General features: G+C 39.0%; 1 protein-coding gene across 5 annotated transcripts in view; it reads left to right on the top strand.

Moving 5' to 3' along the window:
* Positions 1 to 23,141, top strand: part of LOC135200017 (glutamate [NMDA] receptor subunit 1-like) — a 126,091-nt gene extending 102,950 nt beyond the window's left edge. For 2 of the 5 annotated variants that reach the window (XM_064228227.1, XM_064228225.1), the window contains exons 11-20: positions 2,030 to 2,110; positions 7,912 to 8,013; positions 9,143 to 9,386; positions 9,857 to 10,014; positions 10,935 to 11,065; positions 11,658 to 11,761; positions 12,704 to 12,852; positions 13,283 to 13,440; positions 13,887 to 14,313; positions 14,972 to 22,385. In XM_064228227.1, the coding sequence (XP_064084297.1) occupies positions 2,030 to 2,110; positions 7,912 to 8,013; positions 9,143 to 9,386; positions 9,857 to 10,014; positions 10,935 to 11,065; positions 11,658 to 11,761; positions 12,704 to 12,852; positions 13,283 to 13,440; positions 13,887 to 14,313; positions 14,972 to 15,499 (2,082 nt within the window). In that variant the 3' untranslated portion in view covers positions 15,500 to 22,385. Of the gene's footprint in view, positions 1 to 2,029; positions 2,111 to 7,911; positions 8,014 to 9,142; positions 9,387 to 9,856; positions 10,015 to 10,934; positions 11,066 to 11,657; positions 11,762 to 12,703; positions 12,853 to 13,282; positions 13,441 to 13,886; positions 14,314 to 14,971; positions 22,386 to 22,549 lie in introns of those variants that run through there. The other 3 variants (XM_064228229.1, XM_064228228.1, XR_010311175.1) reach the window with 2 other exon arrangements.
* The last annotated feature ends 1,862 nt before the right edge of the window (positions 23,142 to 25,003 follow it).

The raw sequence follows: 25,003 nt of genomic DNA, 5'->3' as shown, positions 1-25,003 counted from the left end.
GTATTCTCCTTGTATATATAATATTTTTAATATACTCATCACACACTTTATCAGTATTTGTTTTAAACAAACACTATTATATATCCTTTACCCTGACATCAGATCTCTCCTGTTCTTATTAAACCTTTGTACTTCTATTTTACTTCCTTTTTTTCTACTTTTTATATCATTAACCCGTTTTTATTTCCTGGCAGATTTCAGATTTCGTCTCTAATTCAGTTAACATTAGTGATTTGACAGGTGGGCCACCTATTCTACTGTCCTCAGTTTCTATTGTGCAATGTGATAAAAAAAAAAAAACAGCATGGTCACTATTTGGCTTTTTTATTTGCATTTCAGAAATCTTTGCCTAAGATGTTAGCCTTGTGTGCCTGTGTATGAGAGAGAGAGAGAGAGAGAGAGAGAGAGAGAGAGAGAGAGAGAGAGAGAGAGAGAGAGAGAGAGAGCTTACGAAATGATTAGTTATATCGCCAGGTAGGGCTGAATAGACAGGCAAAAGTTACTATGAGAAGAAAGGATTGGATGGTTGCAAAGGGGTTACCATGTAACAATTACTATAGTAGTAAGACTGTAACTGTTCCTATCTTGAGTCAATGGGTGTATGTCTGCTCTTTCTCTCTGATATCCCAAACAAGTCTCTGAGCCATAAAGGAAATGTAAATAGTAAATATCAGGATATTTAAGATTCAAACTAAGGCTGTCATTACGGAAGCTTAACCTACCTGGTAACGGTTTCTGTACAGTAACCTCAATTCTGAATTCCTGAATTCCAATTGGAGACTGAAAAAGTACAGTTGTATTCAAAGACTTGGAAATGAATTCAGAACTACACTGCAATAATGAAAAGAAATTCAAAGGCATCTGGACATAGTCGAGAAATCACATTGGCTTCTTATTTGGAAGTAACGTTTTAGGATAAAACACCATAAGACTCCAGTTTTATTCAGTCAAAAATGAGATGTCTGATGAACGTGTGTGAGTTTTAGACGCTTCTACGAAGGATATAAAACTTACTCAGTCAAAAATGTGATGTCTGATGAGCGTGTGTGAGTTTTAGCCCCCCCACCCCCCCCCCCCCCCCCCCCCCCCTTCTACGAAGGATGTAAAACTTACTCAGTCAAAAATGTGATGTCTGATGAGCGTGTGTGAGTTTTAGACGCTTCTACGAAGGATGTAAAACTGCCTTTACATTCAGGAATATATACATAACCTTCCACAACGCTGACATACTTTTGAATTAGGAGAGTAAAACTAAAGTTAAATTGTTCTTTATTGATGGTAGGCATTTCATCTACTTACGTCCATTGGGATTATGTCTTCATAGCGATTTTCTACCAAGAGATGTTTTGTTGCTGCTTTCATTATCTAGATTTTAAAAGCTAAGCAGATGCAGGCATTCAGTTATAAGTCTAAATGCAAAAGTTATCTTAGGCATGTCACTGGAAAACTCACATTTCGTAGTTGTTTTCAATTAGGAAGGTATAAAGCCTTCTTAGCAAACATTTTTAGGTATATGATTATCACTGAAAGTAGCAGATTTTTCCTTAAGAAACCATTGTAACACATGTCCTTATAGAAGCTATACCAACATACTATCTTACAGACGTTGCAGATAAAAATAAGTTAGGCCGAACGTACGCACTCGGCTTTTGCGAGCTAAATGACCGAAAGTTCCAGTGCGGCAGCCGCAGTCTCTTAAAAAAATCAATCTTGGCTCTTGCTGTGGAGTAGAAGATCAGTGATGAACGTGGTTACCCCGAGTGTGAAAGTCTTGCTTGCGTGTGATTGGTCGAGAGGGAGAAAACCGTTAAGAAACGGGAACACGTTTCCACCAATCACAGCGCGGTCTCTCGTTGTGCCTGATTTCCAAAGTTTCCCTTTCCTCAAAACGCGAAACGTAGAGTGATTGGTGGACTCGTCCATTAGTTCATAGTGTCTTTACTAGCGGGATCTACTTAGATAGGGAGGGGGTCAATAGGGGAGGGCATGGGCGCCAAGCTAACTCCTCCTCCCCCCTATTCTCCTGCAGCCGGCAGAACGGCATAGGTCGGGGGGCAAGTCGGGGGGGATGAAGACTTCTGGTGGTGAATCTGACTCCCAGTCGCCGCAGGTAAATTAGGACCACACCTCATATGCAGTTTCCCCCCAAAGCCCCCTCCCCCCACCACCCACAGAATAATCAGCCTCATCAGCCTCCCGCCCCCTCCCCCTCCCCCCAAAACAGTCCCCCAGTTTTCCGGGGAAGGGCAAGATGGGAGTGGGTCGGTCGAAGGGTGTTGAAACAGAGAGATCACCGATTTGTTTATTTTGTTCAGGATTCGCAGGACAGAGGAATAGCCCATTTTTTAAGTTTATATTCGAATATGACCGCTTGTATCATCTCAAGAAGAAAGAGTGGTATATTTTCCATTCATGCAAGTGCCTTGGATTAGTTACAGATTGCCAAACGTGATCCTTTTCATATCTGTCTCGACCACGACTGGATCTTAAAGGATATCAGGAAGGAGGAATATGAAAAAGACATATACTCTAATAATTGTCTGAATGGTTTCTGTTAACCATCGCTTGAATTTGTTTTTTAAATTTTGCTATTTTGATATCTTGGACTGAAGCAGAGCTATGAATTCCTCAAGAAATTCATTGATGAGTTTTATCATTACTATAATTATGCTGCTCCCTAAAAAAAATATAAAATAAAATAAAAACCTTATATCATAAGCGAGAATAACATTTCTTAGAGCCAAAGTATTTCAGCTTTGATAGTGTCAGTCCTCAGCCCAGTCTATTAATGTTGCTAAAAAAAGACTTCCATCATAATTATAGTTTTTGACCAACGAAAACCCACCGAGGGTAAAAAATAAAACCCCCAAAAGGTATCGAAAGAATTTCAGAAACAAAAATTTCAAAAATTTCAAAAATTGCAACGCCAGGCACCTCTCCCACCTTGCCCTCTATCACCCCGACCTCCCAAGCCAAAGGGACATTTTTTTCATATTTTTTTTTATTTATCTAACGACCCAATTGCTCGTTTGAATCCCCCTTACTCGCTGCTGCTACTATACTACTGCTGCTGCTGCTGCCGCTGCACTAGAAGTGACACATCCAGCCTTGCAGCACTGGACGTGATCCGCAAGCATTCACAGTGGCTACTACTCTCGTTCAGATAGCACAGGTCATTCAGACAACAACTGAGTACTCACAATGTTAACATTGATCATGTCAGAGTCACCGGTCCTCGTTCGGTCATTTTTTTTTCTTAAAGTTATAACTATTTAAAAGCTTACCTCCTTATAATTCTTCTTCCTCGACCTCAAGTTATGTTCAGTGGATGGATTAATGGCTTGATTCTGAATCAAGCTGACCTTTGTTGGCAGATAAAAGACTTTGAACCTAAAGTAAAAAGAAGCGTAAGAGGCAATATCGTAGGTTGGAGCAAATGTCTATACGTCTATTTCTATGATTTATACAAACATTCTTCAATACTCCTCAACAAGGATATCTGAAGGCTCTGCCATTATAAGACTTGCAACGCTAAAAACGAAGGTTTCCCTGAACAAGGAGTCATTTGAGATATTTCTAAATACCTCCCCACATCCATGATTTTATCCTCTCTCTGTTTATCTTTCATCTAAACCTCATTCGGATGATTTTGTTGAAACGTGAAATAAAAGTTTTCATCAACTTTGAATCACCGCAGAAACATCTCTTGTGATGACAAATGATCTTCCTTTACCACGTTTACTATGCATTGATTTCCACGCAACACTGGTGGCACCATTAGTCGTTGCTCCTCTGCCGTGGCCTGATCTTTATGCCCAACGTCATTTTAATATAAGATCCGGCTTCCTGGGCCGATTCTTATTGAGGGCCACTTCTGGAAATCCCAAACAGATTAAAATGATTCATAGTCGTAAGTTCTTCATTTGCTAATGTACTGTTCAAAACTTTATTCGAAGAATACTGATCAGTCGCTTTGCCTCCTAATGATTTGCATCTTAATAAAGGTGATAAATAAACCAGTTTTGGGAATCTTCTGTTTTGTAATACAAAGAATTAAGTCCTCTTCTAATTTTCTAATGAAATCCTGGACCTAAATTGAAGATGTACGTGAAATTCCAGAGAAATAAAGCTAAGAGCCACTGTGATTGCTTGCTCTCTCACGGTCACACTGAAAGTCATTGTGGCACCTGAGCCGTATGACTTGGCACTGTTCCTTCGAAATATACTTTTTGGGCATGAATTCGTGGGAAGTCATTTGTGGTGTGTAATAACCCCCTTTGGTAGGAAGTCATTTCTGGTCGAGGACTTGGCTGCCTTGATACGAATGTCTATGAGCCAATCGGGGTGCAGAAAGTGAAAAAAAAGATTGCATGTGTATGTGGAGAGACAGCGATTCTGACACAGCCTGCAGCGGCTGACTGACTGACTGACTGGACGCCAGAGCCTTCTTTAAAACGACCAATCTCGAGCCTACTCTAGCTAGGACTTGGGGAATCCATGCCCTGATTGGCTCTCGGGGACTCTGCGTCCTGATTGGCCCTTGGGGACTCTGCGTCCTGATTGGCCCTTGGGGACTCTGCGTCCTGATTGGCCCTTGGAGACTGCATCCTGATTGGCCCTCGGGGACTCTGCACCCTGATTGGCTCGTAGGTTCAAGAAGCCGACGACCGAGATCAGATCTGAGAGCCGTTACCCATCGTAAATGAACTTCTAGGAACCAGAATTTAAACTAGTTCTTTGATAGTATATACTTGAGGCCATGTTCCACCTGTAGGCAAGTGAGAAAATGGCTGCCCAGATACTGCCTGCTTTGTTGATGCAACGGCTTCACACACAGACTTTTTTCTTAACTCTCTTATCTTTTACGTTTGTTTGTTTGTTTGTTTGTTGGTCCGTTTCACCGTTTCTTTGAAGATTCTTATGCTCAAAACCATTACCAGACCCATCAAAGAAACACTGAAGTCTTCTAGTTTCACTCTTTGTTCGACTTCTGTTCAGTCCTTGGATAAGTCAGCAAGGAGGAACTTCCCACATCCCTTTTTCATTATATACTGTTTATTTCAATTCATCTCTCTTTTATTGGTCCTGACTGTAATTTAGTCTGTTATGTTAGTCTGTCCTTGAAACAAACAACCCCGCATGACTCAGCAGTGCATGATGGACGCAACTGTCTATAAAGAAAGAGAAAAAAAAATACTGAAATAACTTAAGGAAACTCTGTAAATGCAACTCCTCTCAAAACAACTTCTACTTTCTCTCAGTCTTTTGAATGACAACTTTAAAAAACACATATCTCAACATGGTGATGTAAACCCCCCTGTATCACGATAAAATGATCACTCTCTCTCTCTCTCTCTCTCTCTCTCTCTCTCTCTCTCTCTCTCGTCTCTCCTCTCTCTCTCTCTCTCTCAATAACATAATAGAGAAATTTTCTTGGCTTATTTCATTCTCTTGCAAGATCTACACATCAGGTTATGGCATTTCTGCTTTGCATGAAGTTTTGGCTCATTTATGAATGCAATTTTTCAGTTTTTTTTATTTCCACTCGAACTTGCTACATTGATATTTGATGCTACTTCTTGCATTAGTTCTTAAATAGCTGAGGATATCTTTATTCGTGTGTGAAAGATATAAATACTTACATAAAGATTCATGTTCTGTTTCCATGTGAAGTTGTGAGAAATATAATATGTTCTTATAATACTCTTACCTAAAGTTGATGACAAAGTAATTTACATTTGAAAATAACATAAATTCATTGTTGGTAATAATTAGTTGGTCAAAAGTAAAACACAGTTATTTCATTTGCATAATTTAATCAATTTAAGGTGTTACTAAAATGTTTTGACCTATGTATATACCTATATATATATATATATATATATAATATATATATATTATATATATATATATTATATATATATATAGTATAATAATGTATATGATATATATTTATATAATATATAAATATATATATATATATATATGTATATATAACGCAAACGAGAATATGTATGTATATAGAGTAAAGCCCAGCGAATAGGTATGTATACAGAGTAAAGTCATCAATTATCCATGATCATACAGTATTCAGAAACATATTCATGATGCAATTGTTGACATTTAAATGTATGACACGTTTAAAAAAAGTAATTGAAATACTTTCTAGTTTTTCTAATATTTCAACGTTAAATGTAGTCATTTGAAATGTTTTCTATCTCATCCGCCGAAATATGAATTCATGTTGCAAGAACTGTTTCATAAGTATCATGACTGGGTTCATAATATGAGTGCGTATACATAATATTTGCGTTTACGAGTATATCTATATAATATGTATATATATATATACTATATATATACATAAATATATATATATGATACATATGTATATATATATATACTATATATATATATATATATATATATATATATATATATTATATATAGAGATTAAATTGAAAAGATGAAAACTTTGCCTTACTAATTTTAATTTCATCTCCAATCCCCCTCCCAACTATATATATATATATATATATATATATATATATATATATATATATATATATATATATATATATATCCCAAAAATTCACCATACCTCTGTTGCTGATCTTTAAGCCCTGTTGTAATAAGAATGTGGTTGACACCCTAGTAACCACACTTGATAAATATTACTTAATCCCTACAATTGCAAAATTGCAGGCCCATAAAATGCAATCTATAACTCGTTGCATCCAAGAGATGCAACATCTCAGGTACTATAAACTTTCCCTAGTAGAACCTTGAAAAACAGATCACTGGTTTTGTTTTTATCGTCGAGAAGCTGACAAAAGTAAAATGATTATTTTTTTTCTCTCCCTCAATGAACACGTCAGTAAAGAACTCTATGGAGCTTTATACCAACCTTAATTAATAATCTCTTTCATCTACAAGCATCTTCAACCTTGCATGGACTCCTCCCCCTCTCACAGTCTGTTTCATAGAGCCTGAAAGCGGAATGATACTCACGCAATTTTTGGCTAATTTCTTTTATAGAGGTCTTTTTGATTACTTTTTTTTTCGTTTAGGCAATAAACGTTTTTATTTTTATTTTTCCAAGTCTGGACTTTTTCGCGAATTCTTCCATCCTGTGAGTGATGGAGTTTTTGAAGATGGATATCGTGTTAACAGCTTTTTCTTCTTCGTGATATCATATTCTCTTCTGCTAGAAAGCACAGAACTGTGTTTTTCATTTCACATAATATTTCTGCAATTAAAAAGGACACTGAGTTTAACCTAAAACTACTTCGTGTTAAGACCTCTGATTTTTTAAACACCAGATCCTTAAAGTGTCAAGGTAATCCAAGCAAAGATTTAAACATGCAGTGAAAAATCTTCACAAAATAATTGTTATATAAATCATGAGAATGACTCGCTTAAAGAGAATATTGCTTCTCTGGTCGTAGTCTTTGGCGTAATGGATCTCATCATTCACCTTTAAAGTAGTAGTCAATTTTCTTCCACTGATAATATAGTGTCTTTTTTTTTATATCATTTTTGCTGCACCTTAGTATTCGCTGCTACCCTATTCCATGCCCCCAATATACCCTCATGCCCAGCTCAAGGGCTCTTGGAAAGATACTTCACGACGGGTGGACCTCTCACCTGCTCCTGTAATGACGTCACGGCATGCGCTGCTCTTTTGTTTATCCTCAAAGACTTCTCCTTCTTCTTCTTCTTCTTCTTTATCATCCTCTATGACGACGATGATGATGATGATGATAATAATTCTGATGCTGGTGACGATGCCCCTCCTCGTTTGGTGGGAGGGTGGGTCACTCTGCCATACCCTGACCCCCGAACTAAACCCGATTGGTTGTTGATGATGATGAATGATCCTTCGTTTCACCTTGACCCTTTGAATAACAGACGGAGGAGGACATGACGCTCAGGATCGACGAGACCGCCATCGTATGGCCGGGCAACACCACCGTCAAGCCTCAAGGATACATGATACCTACCAGATTAAAGGTAAGGAAGGCAGGAAGGAAGGGGTCCTTCTGGTAGAATTTGGTAAAAATTAGGATTATCTTGTTTCAATGTACTGTGAAAATATAATGATATATCATTATTGCTCTCACTCTCTAAGTTAATTTTTGTAGTTTCTAGATAGCCTTTTCAGCCACATATAGTATAGAACCTTCCTAATGGTCAGATTTCATACCTGTTCAGAACCTTAAGTCTTCAGAAGCCTTTTGATTAACGCACGTCGAGACCTATACTGAGGCTTTGGTTCTGTTGTGAAATGGATACAGACAAAAACTGAGCTTGCCTGTATAATCAATAGCCTTCTTTATGAGATGCATATATCAAATAACCGATGAGTTTGAGTTATTTACTCGATTCAATAGCAGTTTCCAGCATCAGTTTATGTTAGCTACGAGTGTTCAGTACTAAGAATGTTTTTGCACTTTTCACAAAGGTGACCCCTTCAGCTAAAAGATTGTCTGTAAATTTTAAGCAACTGAGAATACTGTACACTTCTTAGATTCTCAAGTCAAGACCAACTCTGCTGTAGGGAAAGTAGCTTTGACTTACTACCCGCAAATAATCCTCGCTCAATTTATGGAAGGAGGTTAGGAGTTGTATGTTATGTTTTTATAGATCTTTCATATTATTCGGATCATAATAATAATAGAAACTTATTATATTATACAGATGCTTCATGTTATCCGAATAATAAAGAAAATAGAAACTTGTGTTTGCCAACGTGACTGTAAATGTTTGTGGTAGAAATGGCAAGGGTGACTGCATGGCAATGCATGATTAAAATAGAGAATTATTTCGTGGATAAAGCAGTTGAAATTCTTTGAGACATTTCACACGCATTTATATATATATATATTATATAATATATATAATATATCTATATATATATTATATATATATATATATATATATATATATATATATATATATATATATATATATTTGTGTGTGTGTGCTTGAGAGCACATAAATGTATCTATCTAGGTAAAAAATAATAAAGTTCTTATTTGTGCAAGTGCGAGACTGCACTGGATCCTTAAATTTCCAGAATACAGATTTATACGTACCTTAACAGCGACCTCTGAAATCATGCTCTGCCCGTCTCCCACAGGTCCTGACGATAGAGGAGAAGCCCTTCGTAAACACTCAGAAGATCGAGAGCAAGGCCGAGTGCCTGGGAGGAGGCCGCGTCCTGTGCCCTTGGTACAACACCTCTGGGGACAACTCAGATCTCTACTGCTGCACGGGATACTGTATAGACATGCTCAATGAATTAGCCACTAGGATTAACTTCACCTTCGAGCTGGCGCTCTCCCCCGATGGCGAATTTGGGTCTCTGCAGATGAAGCCTTCTGGTAAGAAGAAGAAGAAGAAGAAGAAGGAGAAGAAGGAGAAGGAGAAGAACCACAGGGAAAATTGGATTCTTTTTCTCTTCAGTATTTGCATAAGTTTTTCATGTATTTAGATGCGGAACACCAGGATCTAGATAATTTAGATGTATTTGTAATCAGTATTGCATAATATTTTTAGGCATTTAGATGTTTTTTACGGTTGAAGACGAGAACACCAGCTCTGTGTATCACAGATTCTGTCTTCCCTTAGCAAGAATGCCACTAGAATATTTAAATAAGTCACAGACAACGATGATTATATGTCTAAAAAAGTGGTCAAGAATTAATCATCAGCAAGTTAGTCTAGTCTCCCTCAGTAAAGTTGATCAGATCTATTTGAATCTTGTATATTCAAGCTTAAATGTTTCTTAGCCTAGTCTATAGTTCGTCTTTCACTCAGTGACCTCTTCTCCCGCCCACCCCACCCCCCCCAGGCAAAAAGGAATGGACCGGCTTGATAGGAGAGCTCGTGAATCAGACCCACGGAGCCGACATGATCGTGGCTCCCTTGACGATCAACCCCGAGAGGGCGCAGGTCATCGAATTCTCCAAACCTTTCAAATACCAAGGCATCACCATCTTGGAAAAGAAGGTTAGTAGCAGAAACTACGAGCTTGTGTCTTCGCCTCTTCGCCATTTAGGAGAAGAAGGTCAGTAGATTAAACTGTAAGGTTTTAGGTGTGAGTCACGTCTTGGAAAAGAATAGTAGGTCGACATCTTGGAAAAGAAGGTAAGTAGGTCAGATTGCAGGTCAGGGGCATCACTCAGCTTGGAAAAGATTGGCAAGTCGAACTGCAGGACTGAGGCATCATTTATCATCTTAGGAAAAAAAGAACAGGGTACTACATAGTAGGTTTAAAACATCAGTTGCTGTTAGGTTAGTGAGTCATTTTCGGACTATATGCTGGGTAATGAAACCATCCTTTTCCCCATTATCTGAATTTTTCTGTTCACTCGTGTAGCCATCTGTATATCTTTTCCTTAACTATTCACTAAATGTACACAGTTTAATTTGTTTGCAAGTTTATCCGTCTATTAACTTTATCTTTGCTTTTTACTTTTACAATATATCAACCTATTTATTCCGTCTATACTTGTAAGTCTATTTGCCTTAAGGCCCCCATACACTGAACGATTGTCTGAACTATTGTCGTTATCGACCCACACACACACTATTCAGACAGTATGAACGATCTCCGCACCGATTTCAGTCAGAACAAAGATTTTGGCTCGAGAAGACATGGCATCATCTCTAGAAGAGACGCGCGCGATACCGTTATATCGGCAGACACACCCATACATTGAACGACCTGTGTATGACACACTTAAGTCGCAAGCCAGCAACCTGCAGGTCGTGACAGATTCCCGCTGAGATCGTTCAGACACGAAGCTCCGCCCACGTTTGCATTCAGACAAGCACTTACACAGGGTTTTTGCGAACGATACAGACAATAAATATCGACTCGTCTTGCCCCATGGACTGACGCATGCGCATTCCCCTCTCGCCCACAGCAACCGAGATACTCGACGCTGGTGTCCTTCTTGCAACCGTTCCGAGACACCCTGTGGATCCTGGTGATGGTGTCCGTGCACGTGGTGGCCCTCGTCCTGTACCTCCTCGACAGGTTCAGTCCCTTCGGCAGGTGGGTCCTCTGACGAATATATTTACTATTGTTTTCTTTTTCGTCTGGGTTTATTTATATTTATGGATCAGGTTGCGAAAGTAGGTGTACAAGTGTTATACCTTTAAATGGGGTCGTCTGTTTTTAGGAATGGGTTTGGTGACGCCAGATCGTCAATTTATTTGTTACAGGCATATATATAAATATATATATATATATATATATATATATATATATATATATATATATATATATGTGTGTGTGTGTGTGTGTGTGTGTATGTATATGTATATATATTATATATATATATATATATATATATATATATATTTATTTGCAATAGAAAAAAATCATAAGTGCTGAATTAATTGTTAAACTTACAGCATTTTTTATGAACACATACATACACTCATTAAACTTATTGATAATTAAGAACTTAGCCCAAACATACAATCTAACATTATTGCCGAGTGCCATTTCATATAAAAAATATTAATTAACCATTAGTGAATATACAATATCAGATGACCATTAGTGAACAAATCGAGACACAAACCTTCCTTACAAGTAATCGGGCATCTGGAATGAAGATGAAACCGACTCTCTTCTTCAGGTACAAGTTAGCCAACACTGACGGCACGGAGGAGGACGCCCTCAACCTCTCGTCGGCTATATGGTTTGCTTGGGGAGTTCTGCTCAACAGTGGTATTGGTGAAGGTAAGTAGCGCGTCGATTGAGGGGATTATGGGAGCTTATTGACGGGCTGCTCTGTGAGCAAGAGCCCGTGCTGGCTGGCATAAGGCCAGCTTAATCTATGACAACATGGGAGGTCAAACATGGATACAAAAATTTCTCCTCTTACAAGATATTCACAGTTTCTTTCACCAGTCTCTGCAGCTTCTCTCACTGATGAGAGGATAGAACATAGAATTTAGGCCAAATGCCAGACGCTCGGACCTATGAGGTCATTCAGCGCTGAAACGGAGATTGACAGTAAAAAAGTTTCGAAGGTGTAACAGGAGGAAACCTCAAAGCAGTTGCACTATGAATCAACTGTCAGGAGAGGATGGAAAGTAACTCGGAAGAAAAAGAATATGAACGGCGATACAGTAAAAGTGATAAAATGCCTTGAGTAAATGCCTACAATGCACCGCATGAGGTGCACTAACGGCACTGCCTCCCTACAGGGGTCACTGATGAATATTTGATCAACTACTTAACCAGATGTATATCATTTTCATGCGAGTAGTATAACTTGCATATCAGTAATATCATACAAGAAGGTTTGCCTTTTAATATTATGTATTATACATGTTTAATGTAGTGTCTTGAAAGTTTATATATAGTACGGGGTAACTATTGTCAGAATTTTTTCACATATCCAGCTCACGGTATAAGAAAAAATGCAATATGAAATCAATGAAAGTCTTACATTTTCAAGGCAAAAGACAGGAATTAAACTTTGAAATGCGCAATCATTCAAGAAAAATCTGGACAAACCATGATTACTTGTACTGTCAAGTTGAAAAATCAGTAAGACCTTCGTTGATGTAGGGAATTATAAAGATGAAATATATGCATGTATCGTGCATGTAGGCGCTGTAATTCGTCACAGACAATCATTTTAAGTTTCCCATTTAACCCTATTTCCTCTTCCAGGTACCCCAAGGAGCTTCAGCGCGCGAGTGCTGGGTATGGTATGGGCAGGTTTCGCTATGATCATAGTCGCCTCGTACACTGCCAACCTGGCTGCCTTCCTCGTGTTAGACCGTCCTCAGACTTCACTCACAGGCATCAACGATCCTAGGGTAAGGAAAGAGCGTCCTGAGGAGGGCTGATGCTGTTGAGAAGCGCTGGGGAGGTGGTTAGGTAGATGACAAGGGAGGGTGTCGGCTTATCAGAAAACTTCTACTAAAACACCATTTCAATCCTGAATTATAAGATATGAATCAGTCTGTTTACTGGAGCAGTTTAGTGCTGCAAGATTCAGATTTATTTCAGTCCTGAAATGTTTACTGGGGCAGTTCAGTGCTGCAAGATTCAGAAGTATTTCAGCCCTGAACTGTTTGCTGGAGCAGTTCTTTTTACAGGATTCAGTTTTAACGATTCCAAAATTTATTTTCAAAAAGAGTAACGCACAGAAAAGTAAAAAAGTAAAATGACATGTATTAACGCTGCTGTGTGTATGTGTGTTTTTTTTTTTTCTGGATGCTCTGACTAACGAAGTTTTCCCTTCAGTTACGGAACCCGATGGAAAACTTCACGTACGCCACCGTCAGAGGGTCATCCGTCGATATGTACTTCCGGCGTCAAGTAGAGCTCAGCAATATGTACAGGACTATGGAAGGAAACAACTATCCAACGGCTGAGGCAGCCATAGAAGCACTCAAGGCTGGGTAAGTGCGATACACGAAGACCCTGTATCATAGCCTGCACTTTAATTTAATTCAGAAATCTTTTATCCAACAGTAATTCCGCATAGTTTGTACATGACACATAACATTTAGTGTAAGATATATATCTAAAAATGGGTCACATCTGAAATGGTAGTATATGAAAAAGTCACAATAATATGGTACTATCTGATAAGTACAGGTCCGTAAGTTGGGGTGTTACTCATACACAAGTCTCACGTAATGCAGCTGCTTCATTTAAGTAGTAAAGTACAATCACGCGTGGACTTTAATACTTTAGTGAAGCAGTTGCACTTACCTGCTTAAACTAAGAATATTGCTATTTTAAATTAAATGCTGATTTGCTTTAGCCCAGTTTTTCAAATCTAGACTAACAATGACTAACAGATTCCAAGCTCAAAATCTTTCATACTTTTTCCCTGTGACAGGAAATTAAAAGCCTTCATATGGGACAGTTCGAGGCTGGAGTACGAAGCAGCCAAAGACTGTGAACTGGTGACTGCTGGCGAGCTCTTTGGTCGCTCTGGGTATGGCATCGGTCTAAGGAAAAACTCCCCTTGGGCGGACAGGGTTACCCTGACCATTTTAGAATTCCACGAGAGCGGCTATATGGAGGAGCTGGACAACAAGTGGATTCTGCAAAACCAGGAGGATGATTGTAATACGGAAGACAAGGCCCCTGCAACCCTGGGTCTGAAGAACATGGCTGGCGTGTTCATATTAGTAGCGGCAGGCATTGTAGGTGGGATAGGCCTCATCATCATTGAAATCATCTACAAGAAGCATCAGCTCCGTAAACAGAAGCGCCTTGAAATAGCACGACACGCAGCTGACAAGTGGAGAGGAGCCATTGAGGTTAGCTGCGAATTTTAAAACTTATTAATATAATAATACCTATATGCTAGATTGGAATGGACTAATTCAATGTAGTTTATCTGCAGCTGAGTATCGTATAGTATCACTTCCATATTTGTTAAAATGGTTGGTAGGATTAATTCTTTATGTCTACATGCTGAGAAACAGTTGAAAGATTAAGGAAACAGTACTAGAAATATTCAGAGGAATAAGTGACATCTTTACCAAGAAATAAGAGTATTAAGTAACAAAGGCTTCTCAACCACAACTGCAGGCAACTTACTTTAGTACAAATGGTTTCATTCAAATAATCAAGAACCAAAATCTGCTAGCTTGCTTTCAATTTACATGTACTGTAACAGGCCTTAAAATGATAATTGTGGACGTTTGATGCCCCTACTAATGTAAAATGCCTTGAGCACTAACATCAAGAAACTAATGGGCTGATATTTTTGTTGCTTACATCATTATCAATTCATCTTAGTAAAATATGTATTGGATATGTGACGGCTAATACTGGTTTACATGTCATGAGATATAATTTTGATATAAAGAGGTCATATAAGTTGAACTTTGGCAATTTCATTTTCTGTTTACTCCACAAGTAATGTGGACATCACCAAAGTCTAGTAAAAGCATCATGATTTGCCTCTTCCAGAAACGCAAGACTCTTCGAGCCTCTATGATGATGCAGAGAAGACTCAAAGCGAACGGTGTGAACGAACCTTCGGTGATCTGTGTTAATGTAGAAGGCGAAGCAACTACTGCCTCTTGTGCTGCTACTGTTGGAACTGCTGCGGCAGCAGTGGGTGTGGGTGGTGGTGGGGTAGCGGGTAGCCTGGTAGGTGGTGGTTTACCTGGAGGAGGAGGCACAGCTGGTGGCAGTTTAGGCGCCGGTGCCTCTTCAGTCGGAGCCACCGGCATCGCAACCGCTGACTTGCCGCGCATGCTACCCCCACCCCCTCCGGCTCCCCCGGCACCACCTTCACCACCAGGTCTTCCTCCAGACGTGCCCCCAGCTCCTCCAGCTCCTCGATGGGGCAATGACATTAGGCAACGTCACATTACGGCTTCTGAGGAGGGCCTGCCTCCCCCTCCACCCCCACCTGCTGGTGTGGACACCATGCGCCTACACGCTTCTTACAAGAATCTGTTCGGACCGGATCCACCTGATCTGGTGGTATGAGACCGCCTTCGCCGCTGCCATCTGCTCTAAAAAGCCTCTGTATCAGAGGTAGCCGAGCCCTCTGGGGCGAGTGGCTACCCTGGCGGGGATCCCTTCACCAATGCCCTCATCATCATCATAATCATCATCATCATCATTACGTCCACTGGGCAATGCCCCGGGCCAAAAGCCGCCCCCCAGTGTCCTTTAGGCTGACAGAGACACACCACCGCCCTGTGCCACCGGCGGCGGCGGCGGCGTCAGGGTCTGGAGATCTGCAAGGGCTGGGGGCCAGGCGATGAAATACGCTTCTCTCACTCGTCACCAACACCTGTATAAACCACTGGACCTTTGTAGCAATGTTATCAGTGGGTTCCAAAACCTTAACCACCCTTACTTATTATTGCAGTATTGCAGAAACCATTTAGTTGGATGCGGATATATTTATGTTAGGCTCATGACCCTCCTTAGCGGAACTGAGTTGAATCGGGGATTCTCAACACGAACTTGACACCGGAAGTGGAGAAAGGTTTCGAAAGTGTCAGAAGGAGGAGGAAATCAGGAGGAATGAACTGGAGAGAGGAAGAAAAATTAAATCCTAAGAAAATAAAGTAATAAAATGGGACTATTAACACATGTCAGAAACACCACGGACAGACATCTTTTTTCATATTTTCTTTCGTCAAATCACGATGATTAATGAAAGCGACGATAGAATGACGAGATGGAATGAAAGAAAAAGTAATAACATATTCTCATAGTTTTAGGTGAAAGTCTAAACGTGTGCAACATCCAGTGATATTCATCAGCTGTATTTCCTTCACTTTCGATGCCGAAATCAAAGCACCGAGCAGAAATATCATAATAAAGATAACAAAAGAGAGGAAAAAAGTTTTGTTGTTAGGTCTATGGTATTTGAGTAAGAGATGGCCGCATGTATCCGGCAATTTCAGTGAAGTGAAGACTACTGAGTCTAGAAGACGTGTGTCGTTTCCTCTCGCATTCTGGCAGGGGAGGGAGGCTGGGTGTTATCCGTTATTCATTTGTTTATCCAGATGAGGGGAAAGCAGTAGTCTCATTTTCCTCTGCCTCCTCCTCCTCCTCCTCTTCCCCGTCCCCGACACCACCATTATACCACCACCAATACCACCTTTTTGTTAGCCCATGTGTGGCGGCGATTAACTGTCTGGAATCTACATTGTTGATGATACGCTTATTCACGTTGTGTGTTGTGACCAATGGACGCAGTTTGGGCCGTGAGACGGTGCCGTGGTTTCTCCCCCAAAATCCGTGGGAGTCTCAGACGCCCACAAGTGCTGTGCCAACGTGTTCCAAGGTTATGTAAATGTAAAAAAAAAATAATAATGTAAACAAACTCATTTGTATTATAAGAGGCTGAATATTTAAACAAAAAATACATGAGTATCCCAACCACTTTTATTAAAAACAGATGAAACGTTATGCAGTGAAGAACCACTCAGTCATTTTGGTTTGTATTACTACTTGTAACTCGCAGAATCGATAACGTTACTTAGCAGAAGAAGCGAAGTCGTGGAAGGTATTTTGATTGTTCAGTTCGACTACGAGTCTAATTTCCATTATGCTTTTATAACTGGCCTCTTTGTGAGTGTGTTTATACATACATATATCTGTATGTATGTACATATGTATATATTTGAACATATGTATGTAAATACACATGTGCATTTGACAGGTCAAAGTGCATAAGAACAGCAAGACTAAAAAAAAAAAGAAAGAAACCAACAGAAAATAAATACGCCAGATATGGATTTTTGTAACACAAAGAAATGAAAATACTCAAGCAACTGGCAGTGCGCGGATTAGCATATAAAAGTGCCACAACGACGGATCTTTCTCTGCCACAGGATGTAAAGCTGCACAAGGAGAATTCAGTAAAACAAGAAGAAGAAGAAGAAGAAGAAATAACAAGAAGCTGAAGAAGAAGAAGAAGAAGAGAATAGCCTTATGAAGCAGCTCATTCGTGGTTGGAATGACCAGTTTTGTGGTGTTAGTAAAACGTGTTTAGATGTGCGCGCAAGAGTGTACGTGTGTGTATGTGTGTGCGCATGCGCGTATGCTATAAGGAACCAGAATGGAGCTATATTTGCGTTAGGTCATAATATCCCACCGAATCCAACCAGGTTTTGTTGCCGGGCAAAGCGTTATCATCGTCGTTGTTCTTTTGTTAGTTCTCGTATTCGTCATCGTCAGCTCAAGAAGAAACTCGTAGCAATTTTATTGAGAATTTTGGATGTTTTTATATGGCGGTGTTTATCGCCCTTCGCCCTTTCCTCCCCCCCCCCCCCCTCCCCTTTCCTCATGTGATAATGTCACGTGATCATGTCCTCTGTTGTGTCACTGTTATAATATTTTCCCCAGTCCCTGAAATCAACTCTTGACGTTACCGTCGTTTTTTCACTTGTAGTTATCGATGTCTGTTTCGGTGCAGATTAAGCAGCTAGTGAAGATACGTTTCAAAGATTGTGGTTTTACTTTATTATATGGTTGCCAATTTGCCATTTTGACCCCCTCTTGTTATTACAGGTGTGTTTTAACAACAGTCGATCGGAGGGAGATTCAGAGGTGTCCTGATGGTCTATGTCCTCACCCGTCCCCTTTTTCCTCACCCTTTCTGGCTATAGACATTACCGACTCGGTGTCCTGAGAATCTCTTAAATCACATACACATCACTTCTATCACTTCCCTATTATGAAATGTCTCTCATTCACATCCACGTCAAGGCAATGACTGATTTATATATTATATAATAAATAAAAAGCTGTTGTTTGCATTGACCTCTTACTGTGGCTGGTGGAGGTAGTGCATGACGCTGAGAGAAGGAGATCATTAAACTTACTTACTCTCATATTGCAAAGTCATTGCTGGAGTTCAGTACACAACTCAGAAATACGTCCTAAGCCGTAGTACACCTCATCAAGACAATTTCACAGAGTTACTTCTTCCTTTCTTTCAAAACACTGACGTGACGTAAATTTTACCATGAATTTTACACAATATCCACTCTTAGGAAAAACATTCGAGGTTTTGTTAGGAGCCTCAGAAGGGCAAATAATCATCGAGGTTGTTTGGAAATCTCTTGGGGCCAATTTGCTGGTAGAACTTCTGGAGGACCAACGCCACTTTCAAGCTGCCAAAATGACTGAATTGCTTGACGACAAATCTCTGAAATGAAGACTAACGGACGTTCATTTGGAGCGCCTCCGTCGCTGTGAACCTTCCTGAAGTTTGATTATATTAAAAAAAAAAACCTTTGCAGTTTTACATGATCAAAATTACCTCCAGGAACTTAACGACAGACAAGTATACTGAGGAAGCCTTCGGGAATTTTAAAGCTGTGTGCTTGCGTTCTATAATGTTTGGGAGAATTGCTGGACAATTCGGGTATTTAGAAGTCACTGAGTGGGTCCTGCAACTGTTTTCGTTCCTTGATTAACTCCCATTTTATGGTAGTGACTTGACAGTATTGCAATAGGCCCATTAGAAGTATGTGACAATAACCCGGAGTGTACTATATCTCAGCCTACTGGAAAGAGCATATGATCTTGACAGCTATGAACTGATAAAAAAAAAAAAAGCTCGTATATTTCACAAAAAGTTGAAAACTTCTCTTCCTAAAGGTTCATTCATTCCTGTATTAGACTGCCTATCAAATCTGTTAATTCTAATGAAACTGTCACGGATTAAAATAAAGTTACTTTGAGTTTCGAATTATTTGCAATTTCTCTGTAAGTGCTGACGGGAAAATTGAGTTCCTCACTCAGATCCGTTGTCCTTACTAAACAAGCACTCAATATTAAATGGGGTCATGCAATTGATCGAGCAAACTCAAGTCAGTGGAAGAAGGGAAAATCTGTACAAATAGAAATAATCAATTTTATTCCCATGAACGATCCATTGAACACAGCATTAGTTAACCAGTGGTATTCAGTTTTACTCTCCAATTTCTCTTCTTCATTATCAGTTCCTATACCAGAATCTTCCATTTCTTTGACGTGTCTGCCAGAGGCCTCAAGTCTTCGTTTATTTCTCCTTTTTGGTTTACTTAAAACTGACGGCTTAGCATTTGCAATACAGAAGGAAAAGAGGTGTTATTTCATTCAGAAGTCCATGCTCATTGTGCAAAATAACACCAGGTTTATTACAATGCAGGACGTAATTTGTATTATTTTGTATTGCCTTTCATTCCATTCATATGTAAAAGTTGCTCTCTGATCGTCCGAACAACCAGCAAAGTCGACTCGTCGGGAAAAACTTAGACTGGTACTCGAACAGATGCTGCTTTGTGCTTCTTTGTGGACTGATTAGCTGAGTCTAACGTCCTTTGTTCACTTGTACTTGGGTTCCGAGTTGTCGCCCCTGAACCAGGTAAAGTTATGTCAAGAATATATTTCTTTACTGGATGCTAATCTACTCAAATAATTGTCCTTTTTCGGAGAAGACTTGCTGCCTGTGTTTGGACGATTCATAGAGAGAGAAGATTGTTGAGAAATGACTTTGGTAATCCCATAAACAGCTTAATTGCGAGTCTAAATCCGGAGCGCGGGCAAACTTTCAGCTTTAGAAGAGTCTGGAGAAGGTGCCAGTTAACTGGGTTTATAATAAAGCCGAAGCAAACGTTCGCAGCAACAATAATCAAACATACATCCATACAGCTAATGTCAAATAGGTATTAACCATTCCAGCTGAAATAAAGCTGAGAGTTTTATTTTAGGTCCCCTGTCTCCGGTAAATTGTGCGCCACTCGCCGCGCTGTTTTTCAAAGCCCCTCCGGTCGACATTGACGTGTTGTTTCGTGACCATAGTATTGTCAGTATGCGGCGTCATTTGTTTACTCCTGAATCATAGCTCCGTTCTGGGTCTCTTCACGGGTCTGTAGAAACAGCGTATGGGTGTTCCACTAGGCGTGTCTGCCGTCCCTACTGATTTGCAAAATCACTTCAATCCTCTGGATTCCACTTAAAGTAAGACGAAAAAGTTTCCTTTCTCAAAAATTCAAAAGTCGATGAAGCAGTCTTTGCTCTGCCGCTCTCTTGCCACGGATTGAGTTCCTCTTCCCTTCGTCACTCGCCCCCCTCAAAAAATTTTCATCTCGCAGTCAGTGGCGCCGATACTCACTCTACGTAGAACCACCCACACGGCTGTCCATCAATAACCTACATATTAGGCTTCTAAATATGCTGTTGTTGACAGGCGTCTATTTAAAAAACATAAAAAAAGAAAAAAAAAGCATTTCGTTAACCACAACGCTACGGCGGACCGCCGCGAATCGAGATGGTCGCCCGGTACTTAGTCGTGTTTTCGTGAAGTGTGCAACACTTACTCCAATCGGCGTTAGGTCATTTGTTGTCATTGTAAATTAACCGACCACAGCCGATCGCTGCGACCGATGTGAGGGTTGTGGATGACATACTGGACTGTTAACGTTTAGGTTTAAAGACTGATTATTTATTTGGATATGAAGACTTAGCCATGTTGAGCGATCGCTATTTGTTAAAAGGAAAATAAAAAGAGAGAGAGAGAGTTCTTCATATAACTAGTTATATACAATAGGTTTAAAAAACAGATAACAAAAAAATGAGATGATTAAATATGAGCAGCATATATTATACAATTTCTTAAACTGGCAATCAATTTCACTAATATAGATTTTGGATTTTTCTACCGCAAAGGGAATTAGTCAATTTTAATAGTACGGTTCTAGTGATAATAATGATACTAATAATGGTAATATAACGATGCTAATGATGCTGATCCTGTCAAAGGGAGCCCGGTGCAAATTGCTCCCCCTGTCTATCTATCATTCTCTTTCTTACGACGACGAACCACTTTCAAACGAGGTCGGAAGAAAAACATACTACCTTTTTTTAAAGTAAAAATATATATAAAAGATAAAATGAACTCGTAGTGCAAACCAGTGCACCTGTGAAACGGTCAAGGGTATTAACTTATATCCGGGTTTCAGATATTTTTTCATCATTGAATACAATATGTATAGACTGTATAAATAAACCTTACATATATGCTGTATACCTAAGTGAAAGAAAAAAAAAATCAAGTATATAGTATAGGGTTCTGTTCGATAGACAGCTCAAAATAAACCATTATTATTATTCCCCTCCTTTATACCTTCTAAGAGAAAGACAAGAATACTACTCTTTTCAAAATACGACACCAATAGATGTAGATTGTTAAAAGAAATAACTTCTTTTTATATCTTTCCCTCTATTTTAAAGAAACCATTTTCCATTTATTCTTTCCAACGGCAATTCTCAATGCACACAAAAGCAATGGATGCAAGTTGGTACGACAGGAAGAAAGAAGAGAGAGAGAAAAAAAATATATATAGTAAAAGTGAATTGGTGGAAATGCCGTCAGCAGCCGTTAGAGAAATACAGTGAGATTAGTTATGGTAACATTTCGATTTCTTTTAAAATAGATTACACTATAATCAAAAGAGAATAGTTAACACAGGGGTGATCTTTGTAAATGGATCCGATGGGACATCGATAGGAAACCAGATGATAATCGTGGGAAGAGGTAAAAATGTCGAGAAGATTAGAATAATGTAATGGTTAAGGGAATATATGCCAATCATGTAGTACTATACCAGGGCCACCTGATTTCATAACGATAATTTAAAAACGCCTGTGGTTTTGGTCATTGCTGGTGTTGATAAATCTAAAACGAAGCACCTGTTACACCCGTGTTTGCTCATTGTTGGTGATGACATGTAAAACATCTGTCTCACCACCGCTAACAGTTTCTTATAGAGCTAATCCTTATCTGTACAAACAAGGGTAGAAATTATTGGGAAAAACTTCTACAGTTTTAATACCGTTTCATACAGCACGCAGTGTATATATATATATAATATATACTATATATCTATATATATATATATATATATATATATATAGTATATATATATATATATATATATATATGTATAATAGTTACTTTTTTAGTATATTAAGAAATATTAAAGGTGTAAGCGTTTCTCCTGATGGTTTTCATTCCGTTATGTACAGATACACAACAGGACAAGAAAGGAAAGTATTCCAGGGTAGCTTTTTCCATATTCAAGTAAAGGAGCTTTTGACATTGCTGTGTGATTATCTCTGAGCAGGATCACAGTTCCCTGAAGGCGACATGTTCTTGTAAGAAGTCCTACGATTTCCTCCAGTAAGAAAGTATACAGTTTTCTATGCCACGGAAGATAATATAAAATATCTTTTTTTCGAAGGAACAGACTGTCAGCGTTTCTTGATGTATGCATAATGAAGTCCGTTGTTTTGACGTATGGGAAGCAAGCGAAATTATCTTTTCATGATGGCTGACTTCGTCTGCATAGAAATTTATCGAAAATGGATTTCCACGAAGGCAGAGTACTAAAGATAGATGCTTGAAAACGAAGAAAACTTCAACAGATTACAAAGCCTCCCCTTCTTTATCATTTGGTTTTCAAGATCAGTCCCGTCGCAATTGCAAGACGAAAGGAAGACCATTTCTTACGTGGAGAAACTATGATCATCATTCCACCAGTAGAAGCTCAAAAAATCTATATAGATCTCTTTAGGAAGAAGTCTGATCCGTTCGGAAAAAAAAAAAAAAGTCGAAGAATTCACGACACTTGGTTCACGCAAAAGCTCAAACGTCCATCCAGATATTATCTCACTGACATTAGAAAGGAAGAATAAATAAATCTGTACATAGTGTGATAATTACGAAGTAGTGTGATAACGTCCGTTTTGCTTTTTCTTCGTTGGCTTTGCAAAAGAAAGGAAAAGTAAAAAAATATATATATACATATATATTAGAATTGTAAGTCAACCCAAAAATGCAAAAAAGGTTTTCTCCAGTTCCGAAGTTATTTGTATACAATAAAGAAGAGACGAATAAGAATAGCTTTCTTTTTCTTTTTGTATAACGTGTCAGTTTATGGTCTTCGTTAGAGTGATGTATGTTTATTTAAGAAAAAACTTCCTTTTGGCTTCTATGTTTTGCATCCAGGAGACTTCTTTTGTTTTCATTTCCAAGCCGGATTTGTTTCCAAATCATTTTATGTCACAGCCGTGTTATGGTCGTATCCCGCCAAAGACTGTATGTATAGTTAGAAATTTAATAACCAAATGATGTGTATTAGTATATACTTTATTCTCGTCGTTTTACTGGGTAGTGTCAGAAGCCAGTGGAATTAGCCTGCTGTTATGTTAACGATTCAGAGGAAAACTCCAAGATTGCAGGCTCGATCGGCGCCGTTCATTTCACTCTCAGAAAAAAAAAAAGATAGGGAGAAGAAGAGTTGAAAGGGAAGTCACGGACTATGCCTTTTCTTTTTTCAATCTCGTTGTGTCGAGCGGTTGGTGACCAACAGGAAAGTGTTCGTGAAAGCAAACGAGAAACCAACTTGGTAGTTCTTAGACCTCCTTGCCTGCTGTGTATTCAGAGTCGAGACCAGTAAGAAGAAGAAGAACCAGAAGAGAGAGAGAGAGAGCGGGGTCTCAACAACGCTTCCCGCTGGATGTTAATATATAATTTTTTTATTACTAATATGAGGCTACTCGCCTTCCTAATTACCTCTTTAATAGGCTATCAATAATGAAATATCTGTTAAAAGAGAACACCTGTATATAATTTGTATTAAACATCGGAAATAACAAGTATATGAATACCTTAACTTTTCATTCCTAATTCTTTTGGTAATTTTGTCTTAAATTATGACTCGTTGACGTTTCAGTCACATAGTATTTGAGGAGAGACAGACGACAGTTGCTGGTGTTTCACGAAACTCTCCAGACGAGAAACTCCTGCTATTGTGACGAATTTTTATTTTTTGTTAACATTTGTAAGGCTGTTCACAATAGCTGACCGTTCCAGAGTTAAAGTCCCGCTCACATAGGCAGTCATATATCTGCATAACGCCCATTCAGTAGCAAATGCACTGAGCATATATCAATATATGTGTGCATTTATACAGGCATGAAAAGCAGATATATTTTATATAACAGATCAGTAAAAATGTAATTGTATAGGTTTGCTTTGCCTATGCATGCGTAGTGTGAATATAGAAACAGTTTTGCACACATAAGCCCACAGCAATAATCAATGGTCTGCACAGGACATGATTTTCAGAATAAAAATAGCGCCTTAGTGGTGTGGTCGGTATGGTGTTGGCGTGCTACCTCGGTGGTGATAGAAGTGCACTCTCAACGTGGTTTGGAGGTCACGTAAAGCTGTTGGTCCCGTGCAACGTAAAAACGCCATACAAACAAACAGAATAAATATGGCCAAGGAAAACCTTGGCAACCACTTGACCGGGCGTCTCTCAACCAACAGACAAAAAACTCAAAACCAAAAACGAAGGAACTAATATACGTTAGTCCTAAACAATACCAGGCATACCTTTAAAAAAATAGGAAGGAAATTGTATAATATCTTAGGTAAACTAAAAGCATAATAGGGGTGATGAATAATAGAGAGAC

Source organism: Macrobrachium nipponense, chromosome 26, assembly GCF_015104395.2.
Source record: "Macrobrachium nipponense isolate FS-2020 chromosome 26, ASM1510439v2, whole genome shotgun sequence".
In the NCBI taxonomy this organism is placed as follows: Eukaryota; Metazoa; Arthropoda; class Malacostraca; order Decapoda; family Palaemonidae; genus Macrobrachium; species Macrobrachium nipponense.
This window is presented reverse-complemented; position numbering and strand designations above follow the sequence as displayed.